General features: G+C 38.7%; 1 protein-coding gene and 1 non-coding gene across 4 annotated transcripts; one reads left to right on the top strand and one right to left on the bottom strand.

The window, feature by feature from the left end:
* Positions 1 to 7,100: 7,100 nt before the first annotated feature.
* On the bottom strand, positions 7,101 to 19,895 carry LOC105058331 (cullin-3A). Of its 3 annotated transcripts, XM_073249037.1 has the most exons (4): positions 19,505 to 19,895; positions 7,717 to 9,815; positions 7,589 to 7,639; positions 7,101 to 7,483 (listed from the first exon to the last, which is right to left on the bottom strand). In XM_073249037.1, the coding sequence occupies exons 1-2, from the start codon at positions 19,663 to 19,665 to the stop codon at positions 7,775 to 7,777; spliced, it is 2,202 nt and encodes a 733-aa protein (XP_073105138.1). In that variant the 5' UTR covers positions 19,666 to 19,895; the 3' UTR covers positions 7,101 to 7,483; positions 7,589 to 7,639; positions 7,717 to 7,774. The 3 variants fall into 3 exon arrangements, with proteins under 3 accessions (XP_073105138.1, XP_073105139.1, XP_073105140.1); XM_073249038.1 differs by lacking the exon at positions 7,589 to 7,639; XM_073249039.1 differs by having other exon boundaries at positions 7,589 to 9,815; positions 19,505 to 19,894.
* Positions 19,896 to 22,703: 2,808 nt separating this feature from the next.
* Positions 22,704 to 22,775, top strand: TRNAM-CAU (transfer RNA methionine (anticodon CAU)). Its single transcript has one exon. It is a non-coding gene; the product is annotated as a tRNA-Met (tRNA).
* Positions 22,776 to 24,599: the final 1,824 nt, after the last annotated feature.

The following is a 24,599-nucleotide window of genomic DNA, read 5'->3' as shown; positions in this document are numbered from 1 at the left end:
TAGTAGCGGGCTACTTTCTGCTTGTAGGCTGCCATCCGAACTTGAGCTGTCTCCAACTTTTCTTCTGACAAGTCGAGGTTGGCCTTGAGATCCTGTGAGTTGCGCTGCTCGTCGAATGCCACGACTCACGCCGACAGAAGCTTGAGTTCGATCAGGATCACGGCTTCTGTTTCGAGGGCTAAGACAAAGGAGGTCTCCCCTGTGAGCAGTCTTTGGGTAGTTCGGCCGGAGCCAGTGTAGCCAACTTAGAGAAAAGATCAGCCCTAGTATTTTCTGCTCTTAGAATCTGCTTGATGGCAAAGCTATCGAAGGCAGGGATGATCTCTTTTATCTTTTCGAGATACTTGGCCATACTATCCTCCTGAGCTTCATAGCTTCCGCTGACTTGTCCCACCACCTATTGGGAGTCACTGCAGACTTGGAGCCGATCTACTTCTAACTCTTTGGCGATCCTCAGTCCTGCAATCAGAGCTTCATATTCTGCTCCGTTATTCATCGCAGAAAATTTGAAGCGCAGCGCGTACTCTGAAATAATTCCTTCTGGATTGACCAAGATCAGGCCCGCGCCTGTGCCTGACATGTTGGAGGAACCGTCCACGTAAAGGACCCAAAAACCATCAGGGAGATCTGTTCTTTCTTCAGGAGAATTCAACTGGAGCCCTGAGTTGTCGGCTTCACCTCGTTCAAGTTTGGTCTCTTCTGAAATAGTGCACTCCACTATGAAGTCTGCTAATATCTTGGCTTTAATTATCGGTCGAGATTGATAGTTGATGTCGAATTCTGTGAGCTCGACTGTCCATTTCGCTATCCTTCCGGAAGCATCCACTCGATGCAGAACCGCCTTGATCGGCTGGTCGGTGAGTAGTGTTATGGTGTGCCTTTGAAAGTAAGGTCGGAGTCTTCGAGCTGCAATCAACAAGGCATAAGTTAGTTTCTCTAACTTAGTATATCTGGTTTCGACGTCTCTCAATACTTGACTAATGTAGTAGATCGACCGTTGAATTTTTGCTTCTTCCTTATCCAGAACTGCTGCGAGAGCCATAGGGGAGACCACCAGGTACAGGAACAACTCTTCTCCGAATTTGGGCTTTGCCAATAGCGGAGGTGAGCCAAGGTAGCTCTTCAATTTTTCGAATGCTTGCTGATATTCAGTGGTCCAACAGAAGTTCTTCGGCTGCTTGAGGGTTTGAAAGAAAGGTAGGCATCGTTCGGCCGACCTTGAGACGAAGCGATTCAGAGCTGCTACTCTCCCAGTAAGGTGCTGAACTTCCTTTATTGACCTCGGGGCGGTTATTTCCTGGATGGCATGAATCTTTTCCGGATTTACTTCGATCCCGCGCCCCGATACCATGAAGCCCAAGAATTTTTCTGAGGTTACTCCAAAAGCGCACTTGGTCGAGTTCAGCTTCATCTTATATTTTCGAAGAGCGCTGAAGGTCTCCTCAAGGTTGGCGACGTGGTTCTTTGTGGATTTACTTTTTATAAGTATATCGTCCACGTAGACCTTCATGTTGCGGCCGATCTGCTCTTTGAAGATCTTGTTCACCAGTCGTTGATAGGTCGCCCCTACATTTTTGAGGCCAAAAGGCATGACCCTGTAACAATAAAGACTACGGTTAGTAATAAAAGTAGTTTTTTCTTCATCCTCCGGTGCCATCCTGATTTGATTGTAGCCGAAAAATGCATCCATGAAAGTGAGAAGCTCGTAGCCCAAGGTTGCATCCACTAATTGGTCAATTCTGGATAGAGGTAACTGTCCTTCGGGCAGGCTTTGTTTAGCTTTTTGAAGTCTATACACATCCTCCACTTGCTGTTCGCCTTCTTGACGAGAATCACATTGGAGACCCAGTTCGGATAGTTAACTTCTCTGATGAACCCGACTTTCAGGAGTTTATCAACTTCCTCAGAAATTGCCACTTGCCTTTCTTGTGCATGACTTTGGATTTTTTCCTTCGTCGGTCGATGTTTGGGATCAACAGCCAGACGGTGTTCCATAACTCCCGCATCAATCCCTGGCATATCCGTCGAAACTCAAACAAAAACATCCGCATTCTTTTGTAGGAAATTGATGAGCCGTGTCCGTACCTCTTCTCCTAGGTTAGAGCCAATCTTTACCACATGCTCCTCATTCCCATCGTCCAAAGGAATTGAGACAAGATCTTCAATTGGCTCACCCCGTTCTTCAGCAAAGTCGTCGCGGGTGTCCAATCCATCAACCGGATAGGGGTCGAACTGACCATTTCTTTGAAGGGCTATGTTGTAGCAGTGTCTTGCCAGGGCTTGATCTCCTCTGACCTCTCCGACTCCTTGGCTAATAAAAAATTTTAGCTTCAAGTGGTAGGTCGATACCACAGCTCGGAGGGCGTTGAGGCCAGGTCAGCCGAGCATTGCGTTGTAGGCAGACGGCGCCCTTACTACCAGAAAATCTACTTACGCTCTTGATTGCTTTGGGTACCGGCCTGCAACCACGGTTAAAGTTATTACCCCTTCCACTGGCACAGCATCGCCAGTGAACCCTACCAACGGAGAGTTTATCGGCCATAATCGATCATCCGGAATGGACATTTTCGAGAATACATTGTAAAATAGAATGTCGGCTGAGCTTCCACTATCAACAAGAATACGGCGTACATCATAGTCAGCAATATTTAAAGAAACTACAACCGCATCATTATGGGGGAATTGAATCTCCCAGGCATCTTCTTCAGTAAAGGTTATAGATTCTTCAGTCCTCTGCTGCTTGGGCAGTACGACCGATCCACTGGCTGCTCCCCGTCGGGGTCCTCCAAAGATGGTGTCGACGATCCCGATTGGAGGTCGATCTTCAGGCTGTTCCTCTCTCTTTGGCGGCTCTGGCTGTGGTAGGGCCCTCGGCCGATCCTCCCTACCTTCAGGTTGGCGTCGGATGAATCTATCGAGCCGATCTCATCTGATGAGCTCCTCGATCCGTCGGTTCATCTCTTGAAACCTTTGATCCTGGAGATCTTCTCGACTGCGAGTCTCGAGGGTCTCCTGGTGGAACGGAGGTAGGGACCCTCCGGGGGTGGAATCGTGATCGGACGAAGGACTCTCCGCCCTCTGCTTCTCCTTTCCAGGGAAGATGTGGCGACTGGCCCAAGTGGCCCGTCCGATCGTCGGATTCTGGAACTCCGACGATACTCTTTCCAGCCACACTGATGCCTGCAGCTGTTGCGGCTGCTGCTGCATAGCCTGCACTGCTTCGGTGAGGCCCCTGACCTGCTGAACCAGCAAGTCAAACTGCTCCATGCAGACTGCCGTTGTCGGAGGAGGAGGAGCCTGGAAAACTGGAGACGAGATCGAAGCTTGCGAATCTCGCTGAGATCTAACCACGGAGGCCGTAGATCGTCTGGCGGATGCCTTTCGGGGAGGCATCAGGTGGAGATCTGACAGGAGAAGAAGGAGAAAATATCGAAGAAGATGACCGAAGACAATCCCGCTGAGTACTCCTTTAAGAACAAAGGTACTGCGAAGATACAACCCCCTTCCTCTAGCGCCAATTCTGTTGGTGTAGAATTCTGCCGATGCCGGAGAAGCTGGAGTCGAGATGACCGCGGCCGCCGTCGGGATCTGCAAGGGAAGTCTAAACCGAAGTTGGGGGTACTCCGGCAAGACCCTCCGACACTCAAGTCAGTACTTTGCTTCAACAGAAATGGAGTACTCAAATAAAATTTTGGCAGAGTTTCGAGATAGAGTTTTGAGCTTAGAGGAGAACGTATCTGGGGGGTCTCTTTTATAGACGGAGGAGCGTAACTGATTGATGGCGACGTTCGTAACTGCCTGGTAGTGGGTCGTTCGGAGCCACGCAGAGTTTGTTACGGAGAGCAGTGGTGCCAGTGGGCCGTTCGGAGCCACGTGGAGTCTGTTACGGAGAGTGGAGTGGTGTCCGTTATCACGATTTGCCAAAGAGTTTGGGCCGGACGGCTGAAGCTCGGTTGGGGCGTCTAGTGGAACGGAATAGCTCTCTGCCTCAGCAATCTGAGAGAAGCTTGGATGTTTTCGAAGTTGCTGACGGGTTAACTGTTGTTGGGTGTTGTGGTGCTGCAAATGAAAGTCATCTGCTGTAGAAGCTCGGATGAGAATTGCCTGTTGAAGAAGTCCGACAGGAGCCCAATTGCTGGAGAGTTCGTCTGGAATTTGTACGATGTAGAAGCTTGTCTGAAGAATTGTCTGCTGGAGAGGTTCGATTGCACAAGGAATCTGGTTGAAGGTCGGTCGATAGAAGAGTCCGGAAGGCGTTGTGGAAGTTCGTCCGTTGGAGGAGTCTGGAGGATCCTGTGAAAGTCCGGTTGGCGTTGTTGAAGTCTGGCTAGCGCTGTTGAAGTCCGGCTGACGCTATTGAAGGTTGATAGCTGGAGAGGTACGGAAGACACTGGAGGCGGTCGGCCGTTGTAGAAATCCAACTGCTGGAGCCGATCTGCTGTAGAAGTTTGTCCGAAATTCATCCACTATGGAAGTTCAGAAGGAGTCCGGTTCTTGTAGAAGTTCGGATGGAGATCGCTTATCGAAGAAGCTCGGCTGAAGTCCGCAGTAGAAGTTCGGACTGGACTGCTTGTGGTAGAAGTTCGGAATAGACTGCTTGCGATAGAAGTTCGGCTGGAGATCGGTTGCCGTGGAAGTCCGGATGGAGACCGCTTATTGTAGAAGCTCGATTGAAGATCAGTTGTCATGGAAGCTCGGGTGGAGATTTCTTATTGTAGAAGCTCAGAGTAGAGACCCGGCTGGTGGGGCCTGTCCCGTTGTAGAAGTTCGGAGTAGAAACCCGGTTGGTGGAGCCTGTCCCATTGTAGAAGTTCATCTGTGATCCATCCACTATAGAAGTTCGGCTGGGATCCAGCTCTTGTAGGAGCTCGGATGAAATTCGGAAGGCGGTCGACCACCGTAGAAACTTGGATGGAGTCTGGTTACTGAAGAAATCCTGCTGTCGGAAAAGTTCGGACATTGACGAAGTCCGAAAGAAATTTGGAGTAAAGTCGTCCGTGGTCGGAAGAAGTCTGGAAGAGATTCGGAGAATAGTCGATCACTGTAGAAAACTGGCTGATAGCGAAGCTCAAAAAGCGTTTGGAGCAGCCCGATAGATGAATAGAGCAGCTCATTATCAGAGAAGTCCAGATAGTATTATGGAAGCTCGGACGATCGAGGAAGTTCAAAAAGACGCTGCACAAGGTCGGAAGCTAGAAGAGCCCTAGAAAGATCGGCCTTTTACGAACTTCGGCTGAGATTATTTTATATCCAACAATCCCTATTATTGTCGGCCCAGGCAGGATTGGCCGGGCCAATGCAATTTTTATTGTTCCCGAGCCTCTCTCGAATTTTGATCGGGCTGAATCAAATGACCAAATGGTGAAGTAGTTATTACTGCTTGACAAATAGTACAATATGTTATTCTGTTATGATACGACGGTAAACCGCAGTAAAATAGCATATGGATATGTATCCTGCTTAATTGAAAAATACTGTAGTGACAAAAATATTACATTGCTGTTCTATTTCTGAAGAATAGCTGCTTCTACTAAAAGCTCGTACTTAATATGGTATAAAGTGTTGGCATGTGATAAAAAAGGGAAGCTACACATAAGCGTGTAACTTTCTCTTTTCTTATTTGCTTCCGAGCGGAGGGTTCTTCAAATAGCTGGTGATGGACATCTTTTCCAAAAGTAAGCGCACTATGGACCATAATGAACCCAGCGCTAATGGACCGTAATGAACCCAATTAGTCAAATTGAGACGCATAGCCAGGTTGGACAATTGCGTAGCAATGCACTGGTTACTCTCTCTCTCTCTGCACCCTAAGAGGTAGTGTGCAAGCGCGCGCGCGCGCTCTCTCTCTCACAGAACTCTTTTTTATTTATAAAAAAAAAAAATTTAAAAATTAAAAAAATTATTTTTTAAAAATATAACTTTAACCTATTTGATTGAACATGAAAAAATAATTTATTTTATACTTATATTTAATTAAACATTCACTTTTTTAGAAAAACTATATAAAGTAATTATTATATCTTTAATAAATATAAGACGATATTTTTTTACTCTCAAACTTTATATAAATAATAATATTATATTATATTAATATAAATATAATATTATATTATAATATAATATTAAATCATAATAATTTATTATATTAATATCATAACATATGTATTAATATTATATTATTATTTTAATATAATAAATTTATTAATATAGATATAAATATAATATTATATCAATACAATATTAATGTTTTGCTATAATACTATATTAGTATTAATAAAATATTATATTAATATAAATATCAAAATAATATTAATATATTATAAATATTATAATACATATTAATATAAATATTATATTAATATTAAAATAATATTAATATTATATTATATTAATTTTATACTGAAGAAAAAATAAAAACTTTCAAATATATCACTATTCAATATTTCATCTTAATTGTCCATTAATATTTTATAAACTTTCGATCATAAATATTAAAAAAATATTTTTTAAAAAAAAATCATTAATTTTCATCATATAAAAAATTTCATAACCCATCTCTCCTCTCCCATGAATTTCCACTTCTCACGAGAAAAATATCTTCCCACCAAAATAACTTTTTTTTATTCTCTCTCAATTTAAAATTCTAATCAAATAAAAAAACTTCTCCCCTTCTCAACAATTATCTTTTCCTCCCACCACTTTCCATAAACCAAAGGAGTCCTAAAAATTTCTTGTTTATTGTATTAGATATTTTGCATCATGATGATCTGAGATGACAATATTTTGTAATATCAAGGGCTAAAAGAGAAAATAGTCCAAGACAATTTTTTGTAACACCCACAGCAAAGAGAAATTAGTCCAAGCTAAAATCTAGATCCCACCCCAAGTCGAAGGTACATACGGCGAAACCAAATAGACCTCCCAGCCAAAATATAAAACCAAATAGAAATTCTCCGCAAGCACTCGAGACATCTGAGGGCCCCCAAAAGCTATGATTGCCGTGATGTGACCTGACTCTAGGACCACTGACTCTAGGATCACAAAAACATTTTTATGGTAACAGTAAGACAGCTGCATCTCCACAGTTTGACCACCCACTATATACAAATGAGTCCCAATTACTGATAGATCAGTGTAGCTTCTATAGCCAGGGATAACTCTTCATTTTCACAAATGGCAAAGTGAACTGTATGGCTATCTTAATGGCAAACAACACGGTTACCTGACAAATACACAGATCACCTAAAATCAACTTACATTTTTCAAAAGATAACTGAGAAGAGAACAATGTTCCCTCTTCTAAGATCACCAGCACCGGTGTCATGGGATGAAGCGGAATGATACAATGAAATCAGTCGAGAACAACTATGTCGGATTTCCCCTTCCTGATTTTGTTGCAAAAGAGTGGTTGGGCGCACAGTATGATTCAGCTGTAAGAAATTGACGTTGGCCCTCCCATGTCTCAAGCATCAAAAACTTCCATCTGAAACAAGAAATGAAATAGTAAAATGGAAACCAACTTACAGAAACATGGTAGAGAATTTGATTTTGATTGCAAGATAATAAAATAAAACTTAATTCTGCTGACCTTGTGAAAAGAACAAAGAATGCCAAGTAAAAATTTTGGATTTCATCAAAACTGGTCAATGGAGCAAAAACATTAAGCAACATTAGCAAGGCATTTTTGATGAATACATCGGATAGCAATTTTCTTACCAACTGCATTTTAATCGAAAAGTATGGCCTCAATCCACAGGAAACATGCATGCAAGAATCAAGCAAGATATCGATATAGTTTCCTGTCCGCTTTGTCCCTCTCTAAAAACTCCCTCTCAATGAGAGATTCGATTCGTTTCTTTATCACCACAGGATTTGGCAGGAAACGGGACTGCAGCTGCGTTGTAACTTCAGTTACGATGCTGTTATGATCTAACACCCTTCTGGATTTCATGATTCTCACGATGGCAGCCTCAATCTGAGGCTTTCTGTCTTCCTCCACCCTTTGACGAGTCTCATGCTTCTCTGGTTCTGACTCCTTTTGTGCCACCACCGTCCCTATCTTCACCTTAATAAACTTGCTTGTAAACTTGTCATTGAAGTAGAAGGCATCATCCTCTGCAATGTCCTTGCTCATGGGTTCCTTACGGAGAACATTCTTACCCTTGACACAAGCAAGAGACTGAAGGCACCGCTTCAGATCTGAAGCTGGTATTTCGGTTGCTTGCTCAATTTCTTTATAACTCGAACAATCCGCTGAATTGAACAACATGAGGACACACATTTGGTATGTAGAAACATTCAGCTCATGCTTCTGTCCCTTCCCAAAGGTTGCTTTTATATCTGCAGTGCCCATATTTGTTTGCCATGTCAATCTCCGTCCAGTATGAGTTCCAAGATAATACGCACGAAACTTCTCACACACGCTAAGAATTTCAGCCGGAAGGTTGCAAGGGGCACTGGGCTGTGTTGGCCAAGAACCTGTTGTGAGAACTTGAACAGCCAGAGTTGGGCCATCTCCCATCTCAGAATACTGACTAGCATAGAAACCTTGCATGGTGTCCTGGGATGTCCTCATATCTGTAAACATACCTTCCAGTTTAGATGTGAACTGATACCCACATTCAGTCTTGAGCTTGACTATCATGCTTCTTTCCGCATCATCAGAAACAGTCTTCCCCGAAAGAAGCCTTTTTGCCAAGTGCTGCTTGTAATATTTCTCAAAGACATCCTTCTCCTGCAGGTACCGGAATAACATCATCACTTTGTCCAAAACAACCTCTACATCTTCTTCAGTGACCCCCTTGAGACCTTTACGGAGCTTATCATCAACATACAAAGATATAAACTCAGGAGACCTATTGTTTAGATTGATAAAATATTCAAATGATGAGTTCAAAGCATTCTGAAAGGTCTTGTCATTATTAAATGCAACGTTAATAATCTTATCATGTTTGTCCTTCATATCTAAGAGGCGTTGAACAAAGTCCACAGGATCCCTTAATCTATCTGGATCAATTACTAACTGTTTCCCAGTTTCTCTAAGGTGAGAGGTCATCACATCTCTGATCGTTGAAAACCCTTCAGGAACTCGGCGAAACAGGTTGTACATTCTGCTTAAATCTTCATACTTGTCATCCACAAGCATATTCACAAGACCAGAATTCTCCATGTGGACCAATCTCTGCATGTGGTTAGCTATCATCTCTTTCTCCACTACACTTGTTATTTTCGCCTCACTTTTGGCATCTAGGTAGTGTGAAACCCGCTCCATCTCTTCATTAAGCCGCCTCTCAGCTTTCTTAAGGTAATCACCACAATCACAGCACTCAATGAATTGCTGGGACTCGCCACTGTAAAAACTAGCTGAGACCTCTAAAAATGGTCTCTCGAAATCTTCTTGATATACAGAAGATCCAAGGTCCATTAACATTTTTGTAATGTTTCTCATCAACCCTCTGTTTATTACTTCACCTTTCCGCTCTCTGTGTATGAGGTCAAGGAGTGTGTCGAGCAACCTAGTCTGGATCTTGTGGGAGTGAATGATGTTATCCCTCCACAGATTAAGTCCAAGTTCATGAACAGGAGTCTTGTGATTACTTGGAACAAATGTCCTATCCATGTACATCAGTATGTCTCGAATCATCTGCAATGCCTTGTTGTGATCCCCCCATTTTCTGTTCAGCTCCTCTAAAAATAAACCTCCCTGAGCAGCCTCAATTGATTTTGCTATTTCTTTTAGGTGCCATGTCATAGTAGTTACAAGGCCAGAGTACAGCTTTTCTCCATATTTGTGCAGCACCATATTGTAAGCATTCCTGAATTCACAAGAGAAGCCCAGATTTTCTAAAAGGGTTCTGGTTCAGAATAATTACGGCAAAAGGTTTCAACTTGATATAAACACAACTGAAATCACAAAAACCTCAAACAATCTGAGGTAGTTGTGAATATGCATGTATGTTCCGAGTGCAGATCATCATAATATTCAGTAGAGTGGAGAAAGCATATGTGGCATGAACAGAAGCATCATCTTTTAATTGATAAGTGCAAGGGAAATTTTTTTCAAAACAGCAGAATATCATAGAACGAGAGAAACATGCAAGGTCTAAAAAAGATGGGATACGTATTTCCACACCTCCACTGAAAATAGCACAAAGACAGAAGAAAATTATGAGGCACAGGTCAAACTCCATAACAAGCTTAGGATGACCAAGATGCAATTGATCCAACTCAACACTTCAGATTATTCAAGTACCCGGATTCCCATTCCAGACTAAGTTCTATGGCAGGTTGAAACCTAAATTCTAACATGATCCCAACATGATCATGACTAAGTTATAAATTAGCTCATTAGCCTAAATATGAACTAGGTTAATTAGCTTCAGTATTCCCTCTCAAATTTAAATATATACCTTAAAGTACAGGGCACAAATATATGCTGCATTAATACCAATCCTATGGGGAAAACTGCCATACCAAGGCTACACAAAAACAATATTTACCAGGAAACCTCCCAATTTAGCTGGTACCTATTGCCTTACATACTCATTTCTAACCATTCCCAACTGTATTTTCTAGAAATTCTAAGAAGTCATCATCTTTAATTCTATTAAAGTTACACTTGCATATGGATATCCAAGCTTAAACTGTTTTTCTTCACCAGGAACCTCTATGTATATGACATCTTCATTCAAATTTTACCTTTCAGTTTCCATTATGTTTCTGGCAACTAAAAGGCCGGCAAATAAATAGTCTATAAGCTAAAAAGGACCATGTCTGCTGATCTATACAACTGCGACTGCCAGTAAAGTAGACAGATGGGAGCTTTTATGTTTGAAATAACAGTATGTTGTCAAACATGGAAAAGCCTATACTTTTTGACTTTGCAAATTCAATATCCAAATTTTCCATTACTAAAAAAATGAAAGCATTAGATGTCAACAACAATTCAACAATGCGAAAATTACCAACTAGAATGGATAAATGAATTATTAATCATAAAAATTTGTCATTCCATTGGTGAGGGAAATGCTAATCACATAGTCATCCCCAATACATAAAGGATCACCATGTATACATTGTAACATGTCCCACCACATTCAACAGCTAATCATCATAACTAGAGGGTCACCCATTAATAGTTGAGGCTTACAATTTCTGAATCACCCATTACTGCAAGCTCTTGCTTTATCAAAACCAAGTATCTTACCACTTCAAGTTTATCTACAAAAGCTTAAATCACAACACCTAGACCTTTAATTTCAGCACATAAAACAGTTAGCACCATAAATTGACTGATTCCTTCTCAATCTTAGTATAGCTTGTATGATACATGCATACATAGCCAAGATAACATGGATTGAAGTTGTGGGAAAGAATTTAGAAAATCTTGCAAATAACATAAAAGAAGTCCTTCATGGAAATTGCTGGCAACTCACAAAGGCCACACAAAAAAGTTGGGACAAGGCCTTTTTGTTTTTTATGCTTATGGCTGTATAATGCCAGACAAGGTTTTCGCCTAATAGAAGAATCACCAGCATGACCATCCTAATGTGACATAACATTGTAAAATTATTTGAAAAAAGCAGCCATCTTATGGGATGTTAGAGTAGGATTCATGAAGAAAAACTTTAGCATTTTGTACAGATAACTTAGATTTTTCTGCCTTTAGATTTCAGGCCTTCTAGAAATCCATAGTTATCATATTTTAAAGACTTTTTGGTTAATTAATTGGTGAAAACAATTTTTTTTATTAGGATAGGAGTTAAATAGACATAATCAACATATCACAGAATCCTTTAAATCCTATTTAACAAAAAATGTGCAGCCCTATATGTTTACAAACATATGCTAGTTTTGTTTAAGTAAAAAGGTCAAGGTTTTTCTACTCCTAACAATTCAAATAACATCCATCAGCTGGAAAACAGTACAATTCACCCAGATTCTCCAGTTTTCCATATGATAGTGGACCATGTTTTTACCATTTTGTAACAATCATTTCAGTTAGCAATCATTATACAGTAATAAGTGATTAAATTTACATAATGGAGCTTAGTAAATAAAAGTGCAGCATCTTGCTAGCGCAAATTGTCATCACAGAACCTCCTCTTTCTGTTTTCTGAAAAGAGCTGTACCAACCAATAACGATCAAACTACCTCATCAACTTTTATGCAACAAGATATTAGTATTTGTTTTGCTAATACAAACTGATCGACCATATTTTTTTTCTCCCATTTAAATTTTAAAAAAAAAAGTTGGGCATGATGTTCAGTTATAAGTGAAACTAGAAGATTTTTTTTTGGTAAAATATGTCTAAATTATTTTTTCTATGGAACATGCACAAATAATGATGTTCCTCTCTATTCGTGCTTCTAAATCCAGTCCAACAGCCCATTTTGGTATTTTTCACCATGCAGGCTTCACCTTGCAAAGATGTATAACAACAAAAATGGTCTTTGAAATGGATGCCTTGCATCCTTCTTCTGAAGCTCACCAGTTTAAAATTAACCACATTAATATAACAACCTTTTATGCAATCAAAAGCAAGGTATGAACCAAGTTCCACATCATTTATATTTATATACGTCATTACATTATGCAAGATTTCTTTCCCATCATAAATGCTGTATCTAATAACTGAAAGATCCAACAAACATGATCTACCCCATGATTAACATGAATTTCGTTCATCCATGAAATTCCAAATGGAGTAATCTAAAATTTGCTTGATGTCAGAAGTCTTCTTAGAATGAAGTGACGCCACTAAACTCCCAGATAAAGGTGAACAATGATACAATCCCATTTGACTTCCTTCCATTTACCTATGCAATGATTTAATAAGCCTCTGAACCTTATCTGCCTTTTGCTCCACTGGACCAAGGGAAAAGTGTCATGAAAGTAGTGCCTCCTCTTTTTTCTGAAGTTCTCCTCATAATACTTCATTATAAAACTCCTTCTAACCACCATCCTTACCCTCAGTCCATTTGAAAACTAACTCCATCCATGGGAACTCCATCCATGGGTTTTGATGATACTGAAAAATAATTCAAAACCATCAACATAAACGTACAAGGAATCCTTCAATTGCTCAATTTTTAACCTCAATGAGATTTAAACTCATTGAAAAAAACAAAATATAGGCACCTACATCCTCAACAAAAGCATGCCATACAAATCAATTAACATACATAAATCAGGGAAGAGGGCAGAGCGTACAGAATTTATAAAAATTGTTTGCTTTACAAACACAGAGATTTCTCCAAGGATGTTTGCAGCTTCGAAAGAGCTCGGTCTATAATACAAGGTAAGGCATCTAGGGCTTTCCAAAAGTTCCAATCGTAACATGATCGAAAGGCGAGATTGTTATGTCTATGGAAATCAAGTTCAGGATGTAGACAAAGCAACATGAACCTTTCTGTCTTGACGAGCTTTAGTGAACAAAAATGTGAGTTCCTAATGGCAAAGAGATGATAGCGAATCGTGGAAAGCAAAGAGATTTAAAATGCAGACAGGGAAGAAAACACGGCGGAAATGAATTTCTAAAATCAAAAGAAAGAAAAAAAAAAAAGTTTCACAGTTTGTGGGAGGAATAAATAAGGTTTTGTGTGGATGACTCAAGTATCCACTTGAAAAGTGATAAAAGGACAGAGAGAGAGAGAATGGTAGAGACTCGATAGAAAGCTAAAAATTGATTTTTTTTTTTTTCCTGACACCACCATTTCTTTTCTTATTTTACTCCATGCCAGCATGTTGTCAAGCAGAATTCTGGAAAATTGCTTGCTTCTTACAACTTTCCCTAGAATTGAAGCATGGCAAAGGTGTACATATGCAACCCCCATCACCCATAGAAGTGTCAATGAAAGGCTGCTATTTACAAACACTGATGTAGCATGAAATCTCTATGATGAACTAGAGCCAAAGTTCATTTAGAACCATCATAGTCTCCTCCCTAATTCCAATAAAACTAGTGCCAATGCATTCAAGGAATGCAAGAGAAGAACTAACGAACTTAATTTCCTCAATGAACTACCAAATTTTGGTTTCTTTACTAGTCATACTTAGTGGTATATATATTGTCTTGCATCTTTTAGTATACCTTAGCATGGTGTTATTGTCCCCTCAATTAAAGACCCCACAATTACTTGCTCTGACAGACATCTGACTTCATCTTCAATGGGAGGACCAGAAAGAGAAGGGAAGGCCCAAAAGAAATTGGTTGGGAAATGGGTATGCAGAAATTACATGTAAAAAGATTCCAATGATAACCATATAACCTTTGATAGGAACCAACAGTGGAGGAGTTGGAAGCCATTACAGATATACTAATTTGATTCATTTGCAACCATGCCTTTTTCTTTCAACCTGCAGATTTCTTGTAATCTAGACACTTTCTGTCTCCCTCTACTAATAGATTAAAGATAACAGCACTTCCAACACCATCTAATTAGAATATAACTCCTTGTCAATTTACTTAAGGTAGATTAGCTTTCTGGCTTCTAAGGACTCATAATTTACCTGTTCCACTACGGCAAATTTTGCTCCACCACTTCTATACCTCTACAATTTCGCATGCTCCATTATTTTGGGATACATCAAACTCTATAAGCCTAGAACATTATTAAGAAACTTCAACATAGTCCATCAGAAATAAGTATTTCAACTTTTCAAATTCTTACAACTTCATCAAGAATCTCTTACATATACATCTTTTCTGGTCCTTCTAAACAACAAATTTAGAGAACATATAGGCCCTTGTCTAGTCTTCATTTCACATTCAATGTTTGCTTGTCGCTTCACCAATTCCAACAAACCATAGATTTTCTCTAGTCAAGAAACTTTAAAACTAAGCCTTCAATGCTTACCACTTGAACAATCTTATCTCAAGCCTCCATCTTATGTCCATCAACCCTAACCCATTTGACATTGTTGCTCATCACTCAGCAGCCATCAAAAGCTCCAAAATCACTTCCAACTTCACCCACATCTCAAACTATTCTAGATGTAGCCCACTTCTCTCTCTCCCAAGTAACAAAATTGCAACTAAGATCTGTGGCCATAGCTTGGCCATTTAATTTTGATTAAGTCCTCATGTTCTTTTACATTCCCATGAAATTGTAGATTATATTCTTCATAATAAGAGTTTCAGACCCTTATCATCTGAAGCCCTCCACCATAATTTATGTCTACAATACACAATTCCACACTCACTCTTATCTCATCGACATCAATACATAACAGACAGTTATAACACACACCTAAAGTTCTCTGACCCCCTAGGCTGTCAAGCAAGAATGAATACATATTTTGACATTTCATTCAAAAGAGGAAAGAGCAACAGAGAGAAGAATTTACTTCAATCTGTAGTGCAGCCCTACTAGAACGAGAGTCTACCAATGGAAACTTCTGACTCTTGATGCAATTATCTCTCATTCATATCACTATTTAACTATGTATCTCGTAAATAATATTCACACATCATTACAATACATTTTCCATATGCTTCCTCCAACATGACAAAAGAATAAATGCAGATTCTTTCCTCTCTAAAATACTGCCACCAACTTTGACAATATTATTTCCATCACCCTCCCATACCATCAAATAGGGTCCATATATTTAGCTTCACTAAAATTTTGTGAACAAATCCATTTTTATGAAGTTGTAACACAATATCTCGCCAATCAATTGGTTTGTATGTCTAAGATCATATGAATAAGCATGTTAACAACAAAAGCCCAATTTGCTTCCCCAAAAACTAATAGTATTAATAATATATAGCATGATACTACAGCCTTCATGTTCACATCCTTTTCACAACATTTCTACCTTGATTTGCAAATAGATGGTGCATAGGCAATACCTAAAATGTCAGCCTCCCAAATCTCTCCCCTTGATAAAGTTCCCATTCATAAACAACTCAAAGAAATGTTTTTGCTGTGCATCGACCTTACCGATCTTCACAGATACTGCATTGTCCTTACTTTCAAGTTTCAAAGCACAAATGTTGTATCTATCTCTACTGCCCCTAAGAACCAATTCACTTGTGAGTGAAAGCTTTGCCTTACAAACCTTTTTTCTTGCCATTTTCGTTTTCTTCATCTTCCTTACTTTCTATACTGCCAGATCCTTCAACACATTTTTTTTCCCTCACTTCACCTTCATACGTATGTACCTTTCAGAGTCTCCCAGAACTTATCAAGACAACCTTAAACAAAATGATTAACTAAACTTGTATAGGAGTCGTATATAGTAACAAAACACTTGCATGGGAGTTCCACCAAACTGAGGGCATGAAGACAAGAAAATGACACAAACTATGGATGTATGCTCCAAACAGAACCTAGTGAGTAGAGGAGCTAGAATTTGTGCCACACAAACAAGAAAGAGGTGACAAGCCTAAAATAAACAGTTGGAAGCTGTGACAAGCCTTTACAAAAGCATATAACAATAGCAAATGTAGACGTCAATAGGAATAGATAGTGGAAATGATTCATAAAGCTAAATTTAATTACTCAAATTTTGATGGCTACCTTTTATACTCAATTACCACCAACAGCAATGAGAGTGTGGATGAGAGATAAGGTATGAGTTCTATTTAGCTGCAGCAAAGAAAAATTGGCTGTTGAGAATGACACAAATGCTGTATAGTGATAGAATTAAGCTACAAAGATTCAATCAATGCAAAAATAGACACTGACTGCATGTTGGGGGGGGGGGGGCGCACATGTTGATCTTAGAGGCTCACCTGAAAGGATAGAAGAGAAAAGAGATAGAAGCAATAAAGGAATAGGTGTAGATCTCTAAGGAGAAATTTGAGCAAGTTTGCTATAATGGACAACATGGCTCCATATAAGTGGATAAGCAGGAGTTTTGAACCTAAATATGTTGCTAACTATGGGAATGGCATCAAAAATCAGAAAGATCAGACATAAATATTCAAGCTTGGCATGGCAGCATGACTGCTTAATTATGAGATGTGATGGCTAACAAAAGCGTAATACAACTGCTGCTGATCAAAGCTGCAATTATCAATGATGACTACAAATAGCTGAAATTTATGACATTAACTGAGATTTTTTGTTGAAAAATATAAATTCAAATGAAGCTTTGCAACAGATTATACTTAAATCACAACCCAGTACAAAGCTAAAGCATCTAGGTTTTGATCATCTAGAAATGATGATTATATCAAATAAAGAATTTCTCAGCAGTAGTAAAGAAAAGCACCTCTTGCATCCAACAATGTGCTATAATTTGAGTATATCTGTTGCTTTGCGTCTGTAATTCAATTTGACTTTTTGGCATCTAATTTGTGCCTTAGAAATGAAGATGATTCCTTATATTAAAACTTGTATACTGTCTCTTCATATCTAAGGGAATTTGGAGGTTTTCCCTATGTTGCATGAGTTTAAACTGCAATTGATTAAGTAATTCTTCTCTGTTTGTAAAACAGCCTTTTAGGTCTCATGGCAGTCTCCTCTCCTGCTATAAGCCATGTTGAACAAGAATTCAGCATGAATTCTAGGGAAGTTGTCAACTTGACTGATAGTCATGAAAACCTGTTGAAATCTTCCATAGAGCCTGCTCAAAATAGAGCTTTGCTCTATTGTTGACTCAATTTAGGTGGGAAAATGCTTAGATATTAATGGTGATGATGTTTTTCAAAAATTATGATAAAAAAGCATATCCATCATGAGCAACATTTTGCTTGAGCTTTAAGGATGGTCTATGATCAAAAAGCATCTTCAATAACAAGAATGAAATTTCATTAGATGCTTGTGCCTATGGGCAAAAGAGACAACCATTATAACATTATAATAAGATAGGATCATGATCGATAGATATTCAATCTAAAATACAAATGAGAAAGAGAACCGACTCTGAGGAGGCTGAATCCTCCCACAGTGCTCACTTGAGGAGGATAAAAACCTCTTACAAGCCAAGCACATTTCAAATTGTTTGTTTGTTCACTCTTACAACAATATAAATATAAAAACTAACAGCAAATAACTGGAACCAACAACCAATAGCTACTTGGAATCAATATAATTAATTTACTTAAAGAACTTTATTCTCAAGGTTCATGCACACAAGAAGAAGCATGATTAGATTCATCCTCATGCACAAAAACAGTGTCAAGGAAAAAGGTGGCCGCTTAAACGGGGGCTTCCTCCCAAACTTTCACCTTCACAACAAGATTTTCATCTTCGCTGAGATCTCAGTTTGTATGAATATCGAGCACCCCCTGATATGATATATAAAATCTAGGTCCTATTACCTTGGCTGATATAAAACCGATAAAATCTAAGATATCAGCCAATGCAATATATTCATACCAGTCGATATTTTTCAATCATTTTTTTTCACTTCCTCGAAAATCTTTTAGTCAATAAATCTCGAAATTAATGGTTAGATATAGTTTTTAATTTGTGATTTGCCATATCATCTAATATTTCAATATCTTGGTTCGAAAATATTGACTAGGATCTCAGAAAATCTCAGATTCCTCCAAATTTTCTCACTTACCATATTAGCCGAGATAAACCAAGATCTTGATCCATCTTGGTCTCAGCCACTCACTGAGATAACTGATATATCAAGATTTTAAAAGCCTTGCTTTGCAAGGCTCATTCTTTCATTAAACCCACAGCCCTTGGCCGAAGAAACACTCTGGTACCAACTGACGTGTCTACCATAAAAGATAAGTTGTAAAATGGATAGAAACAAAGAAGTGCCCACGTTGGAGGGAAGCAGATCCTCCAAAGAGACCCACTTTGAGAAGGGCAAAAACATCCTACAAGCCAATCCTGATCCCTGATTAGTTCATTCCCCAACAAGTCATAAACTGTCAATACAAATAACATAAGAAATAACCAAATATAGCTGGTAAAAATTGAAAGGGAAAAAGCACTACTCCATAATCAACAAATAACTAATTTCTTCAGTGCGAAGAGTAGCCAATATTTATTGAAATTGGATAATAATAATTCAAAATAAAAAGTAGAATAGAGAAGAGCAAAATAGTGCACTTAGAAAAAGGTACTTCCCACAAACCAACTATGAGCCAAACCTATTTTACGCTAGTTCCTTCCACCACATGGTGCAGAATCTACCATATGTCCAATTTAGATACAAAAAATAACTGAAAATAACCGGATTATGTAATCAACTATTGCCATATATAATGAAATAGGATGGTGTCAGCTTTCCAAATTCTACTCCACTAGATTACGAGATACCGATCAGTCTCAAAACCTAGAAAGAAGGTTCGTCGGAAAAATGAACCCCTGATAAACAACAGCAAATAACCTATAATTCAACAATTCACCACGAAATCAATAAAACTACTAGATTACCAAATTCCAGAAGATTGTACAAAACCTAATAGATCCACCATACAGACTAGTTACAGATTAAAACAATGAAAAATTGGAACAAAGCAAACAATACATAACTAAAACGACTCGAGAAAGAAATGGATGCATCGGACAAGGAATCGAAGCAGACCTATAGAGTTCCTCGAAGCTGAGGCCGCTGGCGTTGTGGTTATAGATCTCATGGATGGCGTGCTCCAAGATCTTCCAGGTCTTCTCGGCGTACTTGGGATCGACCTCGACCCGGTGCTTGAACGCCTCGATCTTAAAGTTCCTCTTCTTCTGGGCGCTCATCGTCCCCGGCCGCTGGAGCCAATGTTCCCCAAAATTAGGCGTTGGAGACCGTCTTGGGTGGCGCCGGAATCGATTCCTCCAACCAAACTGGAGGCGAATATAGGATGGGAGCGGCGGAGGCCGCCTCGGATCGAGGGAACGAGGGTTAGGGTTTCGGGAAATGGCGGGGGTTCGACAAGAGGAGGAGAGGAGGGGGCGAGAGAGAGAGACACTTGAAAATAGACAAAAAGGAAATAATCTATTCTTGGTTTTGTTCTTTCCCTCTCGCCTCTTCTGCCTTTCGTGTTAGATGGACCAGGTTCAGTGGACCAGTCCGAATCACGAGGCACATATACGGTGGATAACGGGATGAATTCACTCCGCTGTTTTGATCTTTAATTGTTCAGATGCTACGGAGTTAGCGTGACAGGTGACTATTGGGCTGGGCTGGTCCACTGGACCTGGTTCGTCTAGTACTTTGTTCGGCTTCTCTCTTTCCTCTGCTCTACAGCTTCTCTCTTTCATGGACGGGGATTCGTCCGGTTGGATTTGGCCCTGTGGGCGGCTCCAATCATGCATGGGGGCCATGATCGTATTTTGATTATCAGAAATTCCTTCTGGAGCATGGCTGATCAGGACCGTCTATTTGATTGATATATGATTGATCAATGTGCGATGCTATCTGCTAGTCATGTGCATAAAAATTTTCATGTGTGCTTTGGATGGGTGCCACTGATTCATTTCGTTTATCTGGTGCACACCTAAATTCTGATACGATTAATGTGGCATTACTGACGTTGGTCGTGCATGATCAATTGGTATATCTACGAAGGTATATATAGCCTCTTTATGATTACGTCCAAAGCTTGCATGTACATTTTGTATTCATGCCCGTTGCAATGCTGTATCTTCGATGCAACGGTTGGGTTTTAATATGCTTTTATTGTTTTCTTTTTGTGTTTTATTGATAAAAGTTACGATGAAGTACCATCACAACTTATTGATATCGTGAACCGTCGCATCAAATAGACGGCGAACTACAATGAAGGAGATTAGATGACACAAGCCAGGAGACAGCTGCACAAGCTTTGCATCGACCCATAATACCTAAGCCACCGGGTTGGATCGTATCCTTTGCGCAAAATGATGGTTCATTTTCCTTCGTGATGTCATCAATTGGATCGCATAGTAGCCATTTTGAGATTTGTGCAAATAGTTGAAAGAAAAATTTAGAATGCTTTAAGATCTGGTAATTCAACAATCTGAATCTTTAGCCAGTCTTTTTAAACCCTTGTTTACAAGAGCCAAAATCCATGAATTATAATTGCTATATTTGACGTTATAGGTGCGTCAGTATGGCTTCATGCCTCGGAAGAAAAAATTTTACATCATAGACTCGTAGCATCATATACATGGGTAGAAGGGAAGCATTTGGAGGAAATTCTACTGCATATCCACCTCTTCACGTGCTTAACATCAATATTTACATGCAAGGGTAAAGGTCAATATGTTAGATTTTCCCAAAATATCTATCCAAAACCATAAGCCACCTTGTGGAGAGCGAGAAAACCTTTTTATCGAGTAAAATGATTTACTCAATTATGAACCTCTCATACTTTCATGGCTATTTTTATACCTTTTTTTTTTTTTAATAAGACATGCACATACATGCTTTTATATGATATGCAACAATATATATAAGAGCAAAATATCTCGAAATGTAAGTACCATGACATACTTGTGTAGCAATGTAGCAACATATACAATGTCAAAGAATCCTAAAAGGGTTGTCGGAAGATTTGTGATGGGTAGGAATAGAGTGGGGGGCAACAAAAAATGTGGTTTCTTAGTTTATTCAAGATGAACTTCTTGGATCATAGACATAGTCCTACTCTAATCTATATATAACTAATCTTATCTTAGTGGATTAGATCTATTAGAGGCAAAATATCATCGTGGATCTTCAATAAAATTTTTATTTTATTGTTAATAATTTTTTATATTTAAATTAGCATGACTACTTATATAGCAAGAGTTGCATATTGTAATTTAAAATTCTTATAAAATTAGGAATCTAGAAGATTACTCCAAAAAGTGAAATCCAAAATTTGAGATAAATTTTTTTTATCAAATTAAGAATCCATTTCTCTTAATAATATATATATATTCTTTTTAGCTCTTTAATGTTGTCCATCTTATCTCATAGCATATATCATCTCTCTATTTTTTTATGCATCTCTTGTCCCTCCATCTATTCTACTAGCCGTTCACATATCTGCTTTTCAAATTGATATCAAATTAGATCATCATCTTTTGCTTAATTTTTGTTTTGCTGCTCGTGCCATAGCTATTGCATATAACGTGATATCTTGTGGTAGTTAGATCAAATCTATACTTGTCAAGATGATTTCAAAAAAATACTTTTAATGATTAAAATATCATAAATATATCCACCGAATATATAAGTACATGTAAATGATTATTCATATCAAAATTGTAAAAATTTATATTAGTTTTAGGCCATTGCCTTGAATTGTCGCAATATTGATATATTATGCTGTTTAATTATTTTTTCTCCGTATTTGATCATTTTCCCTTGGAGGTATGCTTGAAAACTAGTTCTTGTTGTTCAAGTAACCAATTCATTCTTAAAAATGGTTTATCTCATCACTTAAAGCTCACCCCTGCAATTGGAGGAAATCTCTCTTGCAGTCACTCTTTAGCTAACCACTTCTCAACCACCAACATCCACGGTATATTTGGTGGATAGCTTACTAGGTATTTGGCCAAAGACTAAAATATATGCATCACTATAGTAGTGCATTACAGGTGTACCTAGATTTTTTTTTATTTTTTTTGCATGTAACTCTATGTATCATTAGCACTTGGAAAGGTTTCCGATTGTTCTACCAAACAAAATATCTTGCTTAAATAATCAGATCATAACCATGGTCCATGAGAACTTTCCTTACTGAGGGAATGCAGGATGATCTAGCGCGGGAAAGACTTGTTGGCGGAAATTTAATTCTTCAAATTTTGTAACATAACCTCAATAGCAAATCAGAGTGGCGCAGCGGAAGCGTGGTGGGCCCATAACCCACAGGTCCCAGGATCGAAACCTGGCTCTGATAGAAAAGCTTTTGTTATTTTTAAATTTTTTCCCCCTCCTACCCCTTTCCAGCTCCACGCCACCAAAACCTCTTTTTTTTTTTTTTTCCCCGTAAACCTTTTTGTATTTCCCCTCCCTCTCCTCATCAGGTAAAAGTTCTCCCTTATTTTATTTATCGTCGAATTAAAATTGCACTTTCAATTTTTACGTTCACCATTTTTTTCCCCCTAAAAATCCTACTTATTCTACTCAAAACAAATCGAAGCCTGATTTTGAGAGTTGCTGGTTCTGTACGCAGTGTGAGTAAAATTTACATATTACTTTTTTGTCCCATCCGTGTAGTGTTTAATTTTTACCTTTCGATGTAGCTAGTTCAGTATCATCAATTCGCATATAGCATACTTTTATTTGGTTGATTTGGTTGTTGTTGTTGTTGGCGGCGGCGTGTTGTAGTTGTTGTTTTGTTTTGGGCTTATCTTAGGATCACTAATGTGAAGTAGTTGTATCATGTTTTGTTACATTTTACTTGTTTTAGTCAGTTCATTGCGGTGTTCAATCATAGCACGACATAATCATCGAGCTGTTGTACTAACTATTTCGATTTAGCTTTAGGAATCTGTGTGCACTAATTATTGCTATCAAGGATCACATCTGATGTATCTATGAAATTCTTTTCACAAAGTTTGCATTTTTCTTTTTACCGCAGTCTCTGCAGGTTTATGATACATGCCCATGCCATCTCTGTTTATTTCTCCATTCACTTGATGCAGTATTGCCAACCACCATCGCCACAATATAACTATATACATATATAGATACACACATGCATGCTTGCATATAGAGAGAGTTATGTTGCACTTTTTTCTCAAATGCTTTTACTTTGAAGTTGCTTTACTATCTTTTTTTTTTTCATTATAAAAAGAAACTATTTTCCTTAAATTAGGTTGCACTTGTCTTTAAATTTGAGAATTTATGACTAGGAAATAATATCATCTATCATGATTTTTTGCTGAATATTTTAGTGATTTGGATTTGGAAGTGCCTGATGAAGGGAATTGTTAAGAAAATATGTGGTGAAATGCCTGTAGAAGATTGCTCAGTGCGGCCCTTATTTGCATGTGCTATAACTAGTTGCTTTGCTCCAAGGTTTCAGGTGGTTCCTTATCTTCTTCTCTTTCAAATATAACAATTTTTGGTTTTGGTTAATCCAAATATAATAATAGAAGTGGGGAAACTAACATATGCCTTTGCTTTGGACAGGATGTAAGCAGCATACGAGAAGTTCCTGATCATCAAGTTCACTAATAGTTTCCCTACTAAGCTTAAATTTATTTTAATATGATGAAGTCTGGGTTTGTTGACATAGTTTATGTATTACAAAAACTCTGTAGGAGGTTTTTGTGGATCATAGCCATGATGAGAGCCCGATTTTTGAGCTGTTAGATTTGAAACATAAGGTTGGAGATGATGGAAGTGCTGCCTGATTTTTACGTGACGTTGCCCATGAACAAGATGCTGCAGAAACCATGGTAACTTTGTTTTCCCATTACCCTTTTGCTAATCTTGTTTATGCTCGGGGCATTGAGCATGTCTGTAAGAAGACAAATTGTCATTCTTGAAGGTGTGCTTACTTTATAAATGCGGAGGCTCTTGGAGTTGCATGATGATTGTAATGTAGTTTTCACAAGGTTCAAACTGCAATTTGATACTAAAAGGGTTACATGTAGTTTTTATGAGGCAATACTGCTTTTCAAAACATAAAGGCTTGTTACTATACTTAAAACCATGGTATGACAACTTGATAGAGATAGAACTTTTAGTCATTATTGTCCAGGCCCTTGTTTTT

The sequence above is a fragment of the Elaeis guineensis genome, chromosome 15 (assembly GCF_000442705.2).
Source record: "Elaeis guineensis isolate ETL-2024a chromosome 15, EG11, whole genome shotgun sequence".
NCBI classification, from domain to species: Eukaryota; Viridiplantae; Streptophyta; class Magnoliopsida; order Arecales; family Arecaceae; genus Elaeis; species Elaeis guineensis.
The sequence above is the reverse complement of the archived record's forward strand: the minus strand, read 5'-3'. Positions and strand labels throughout refer to the sequence as shown.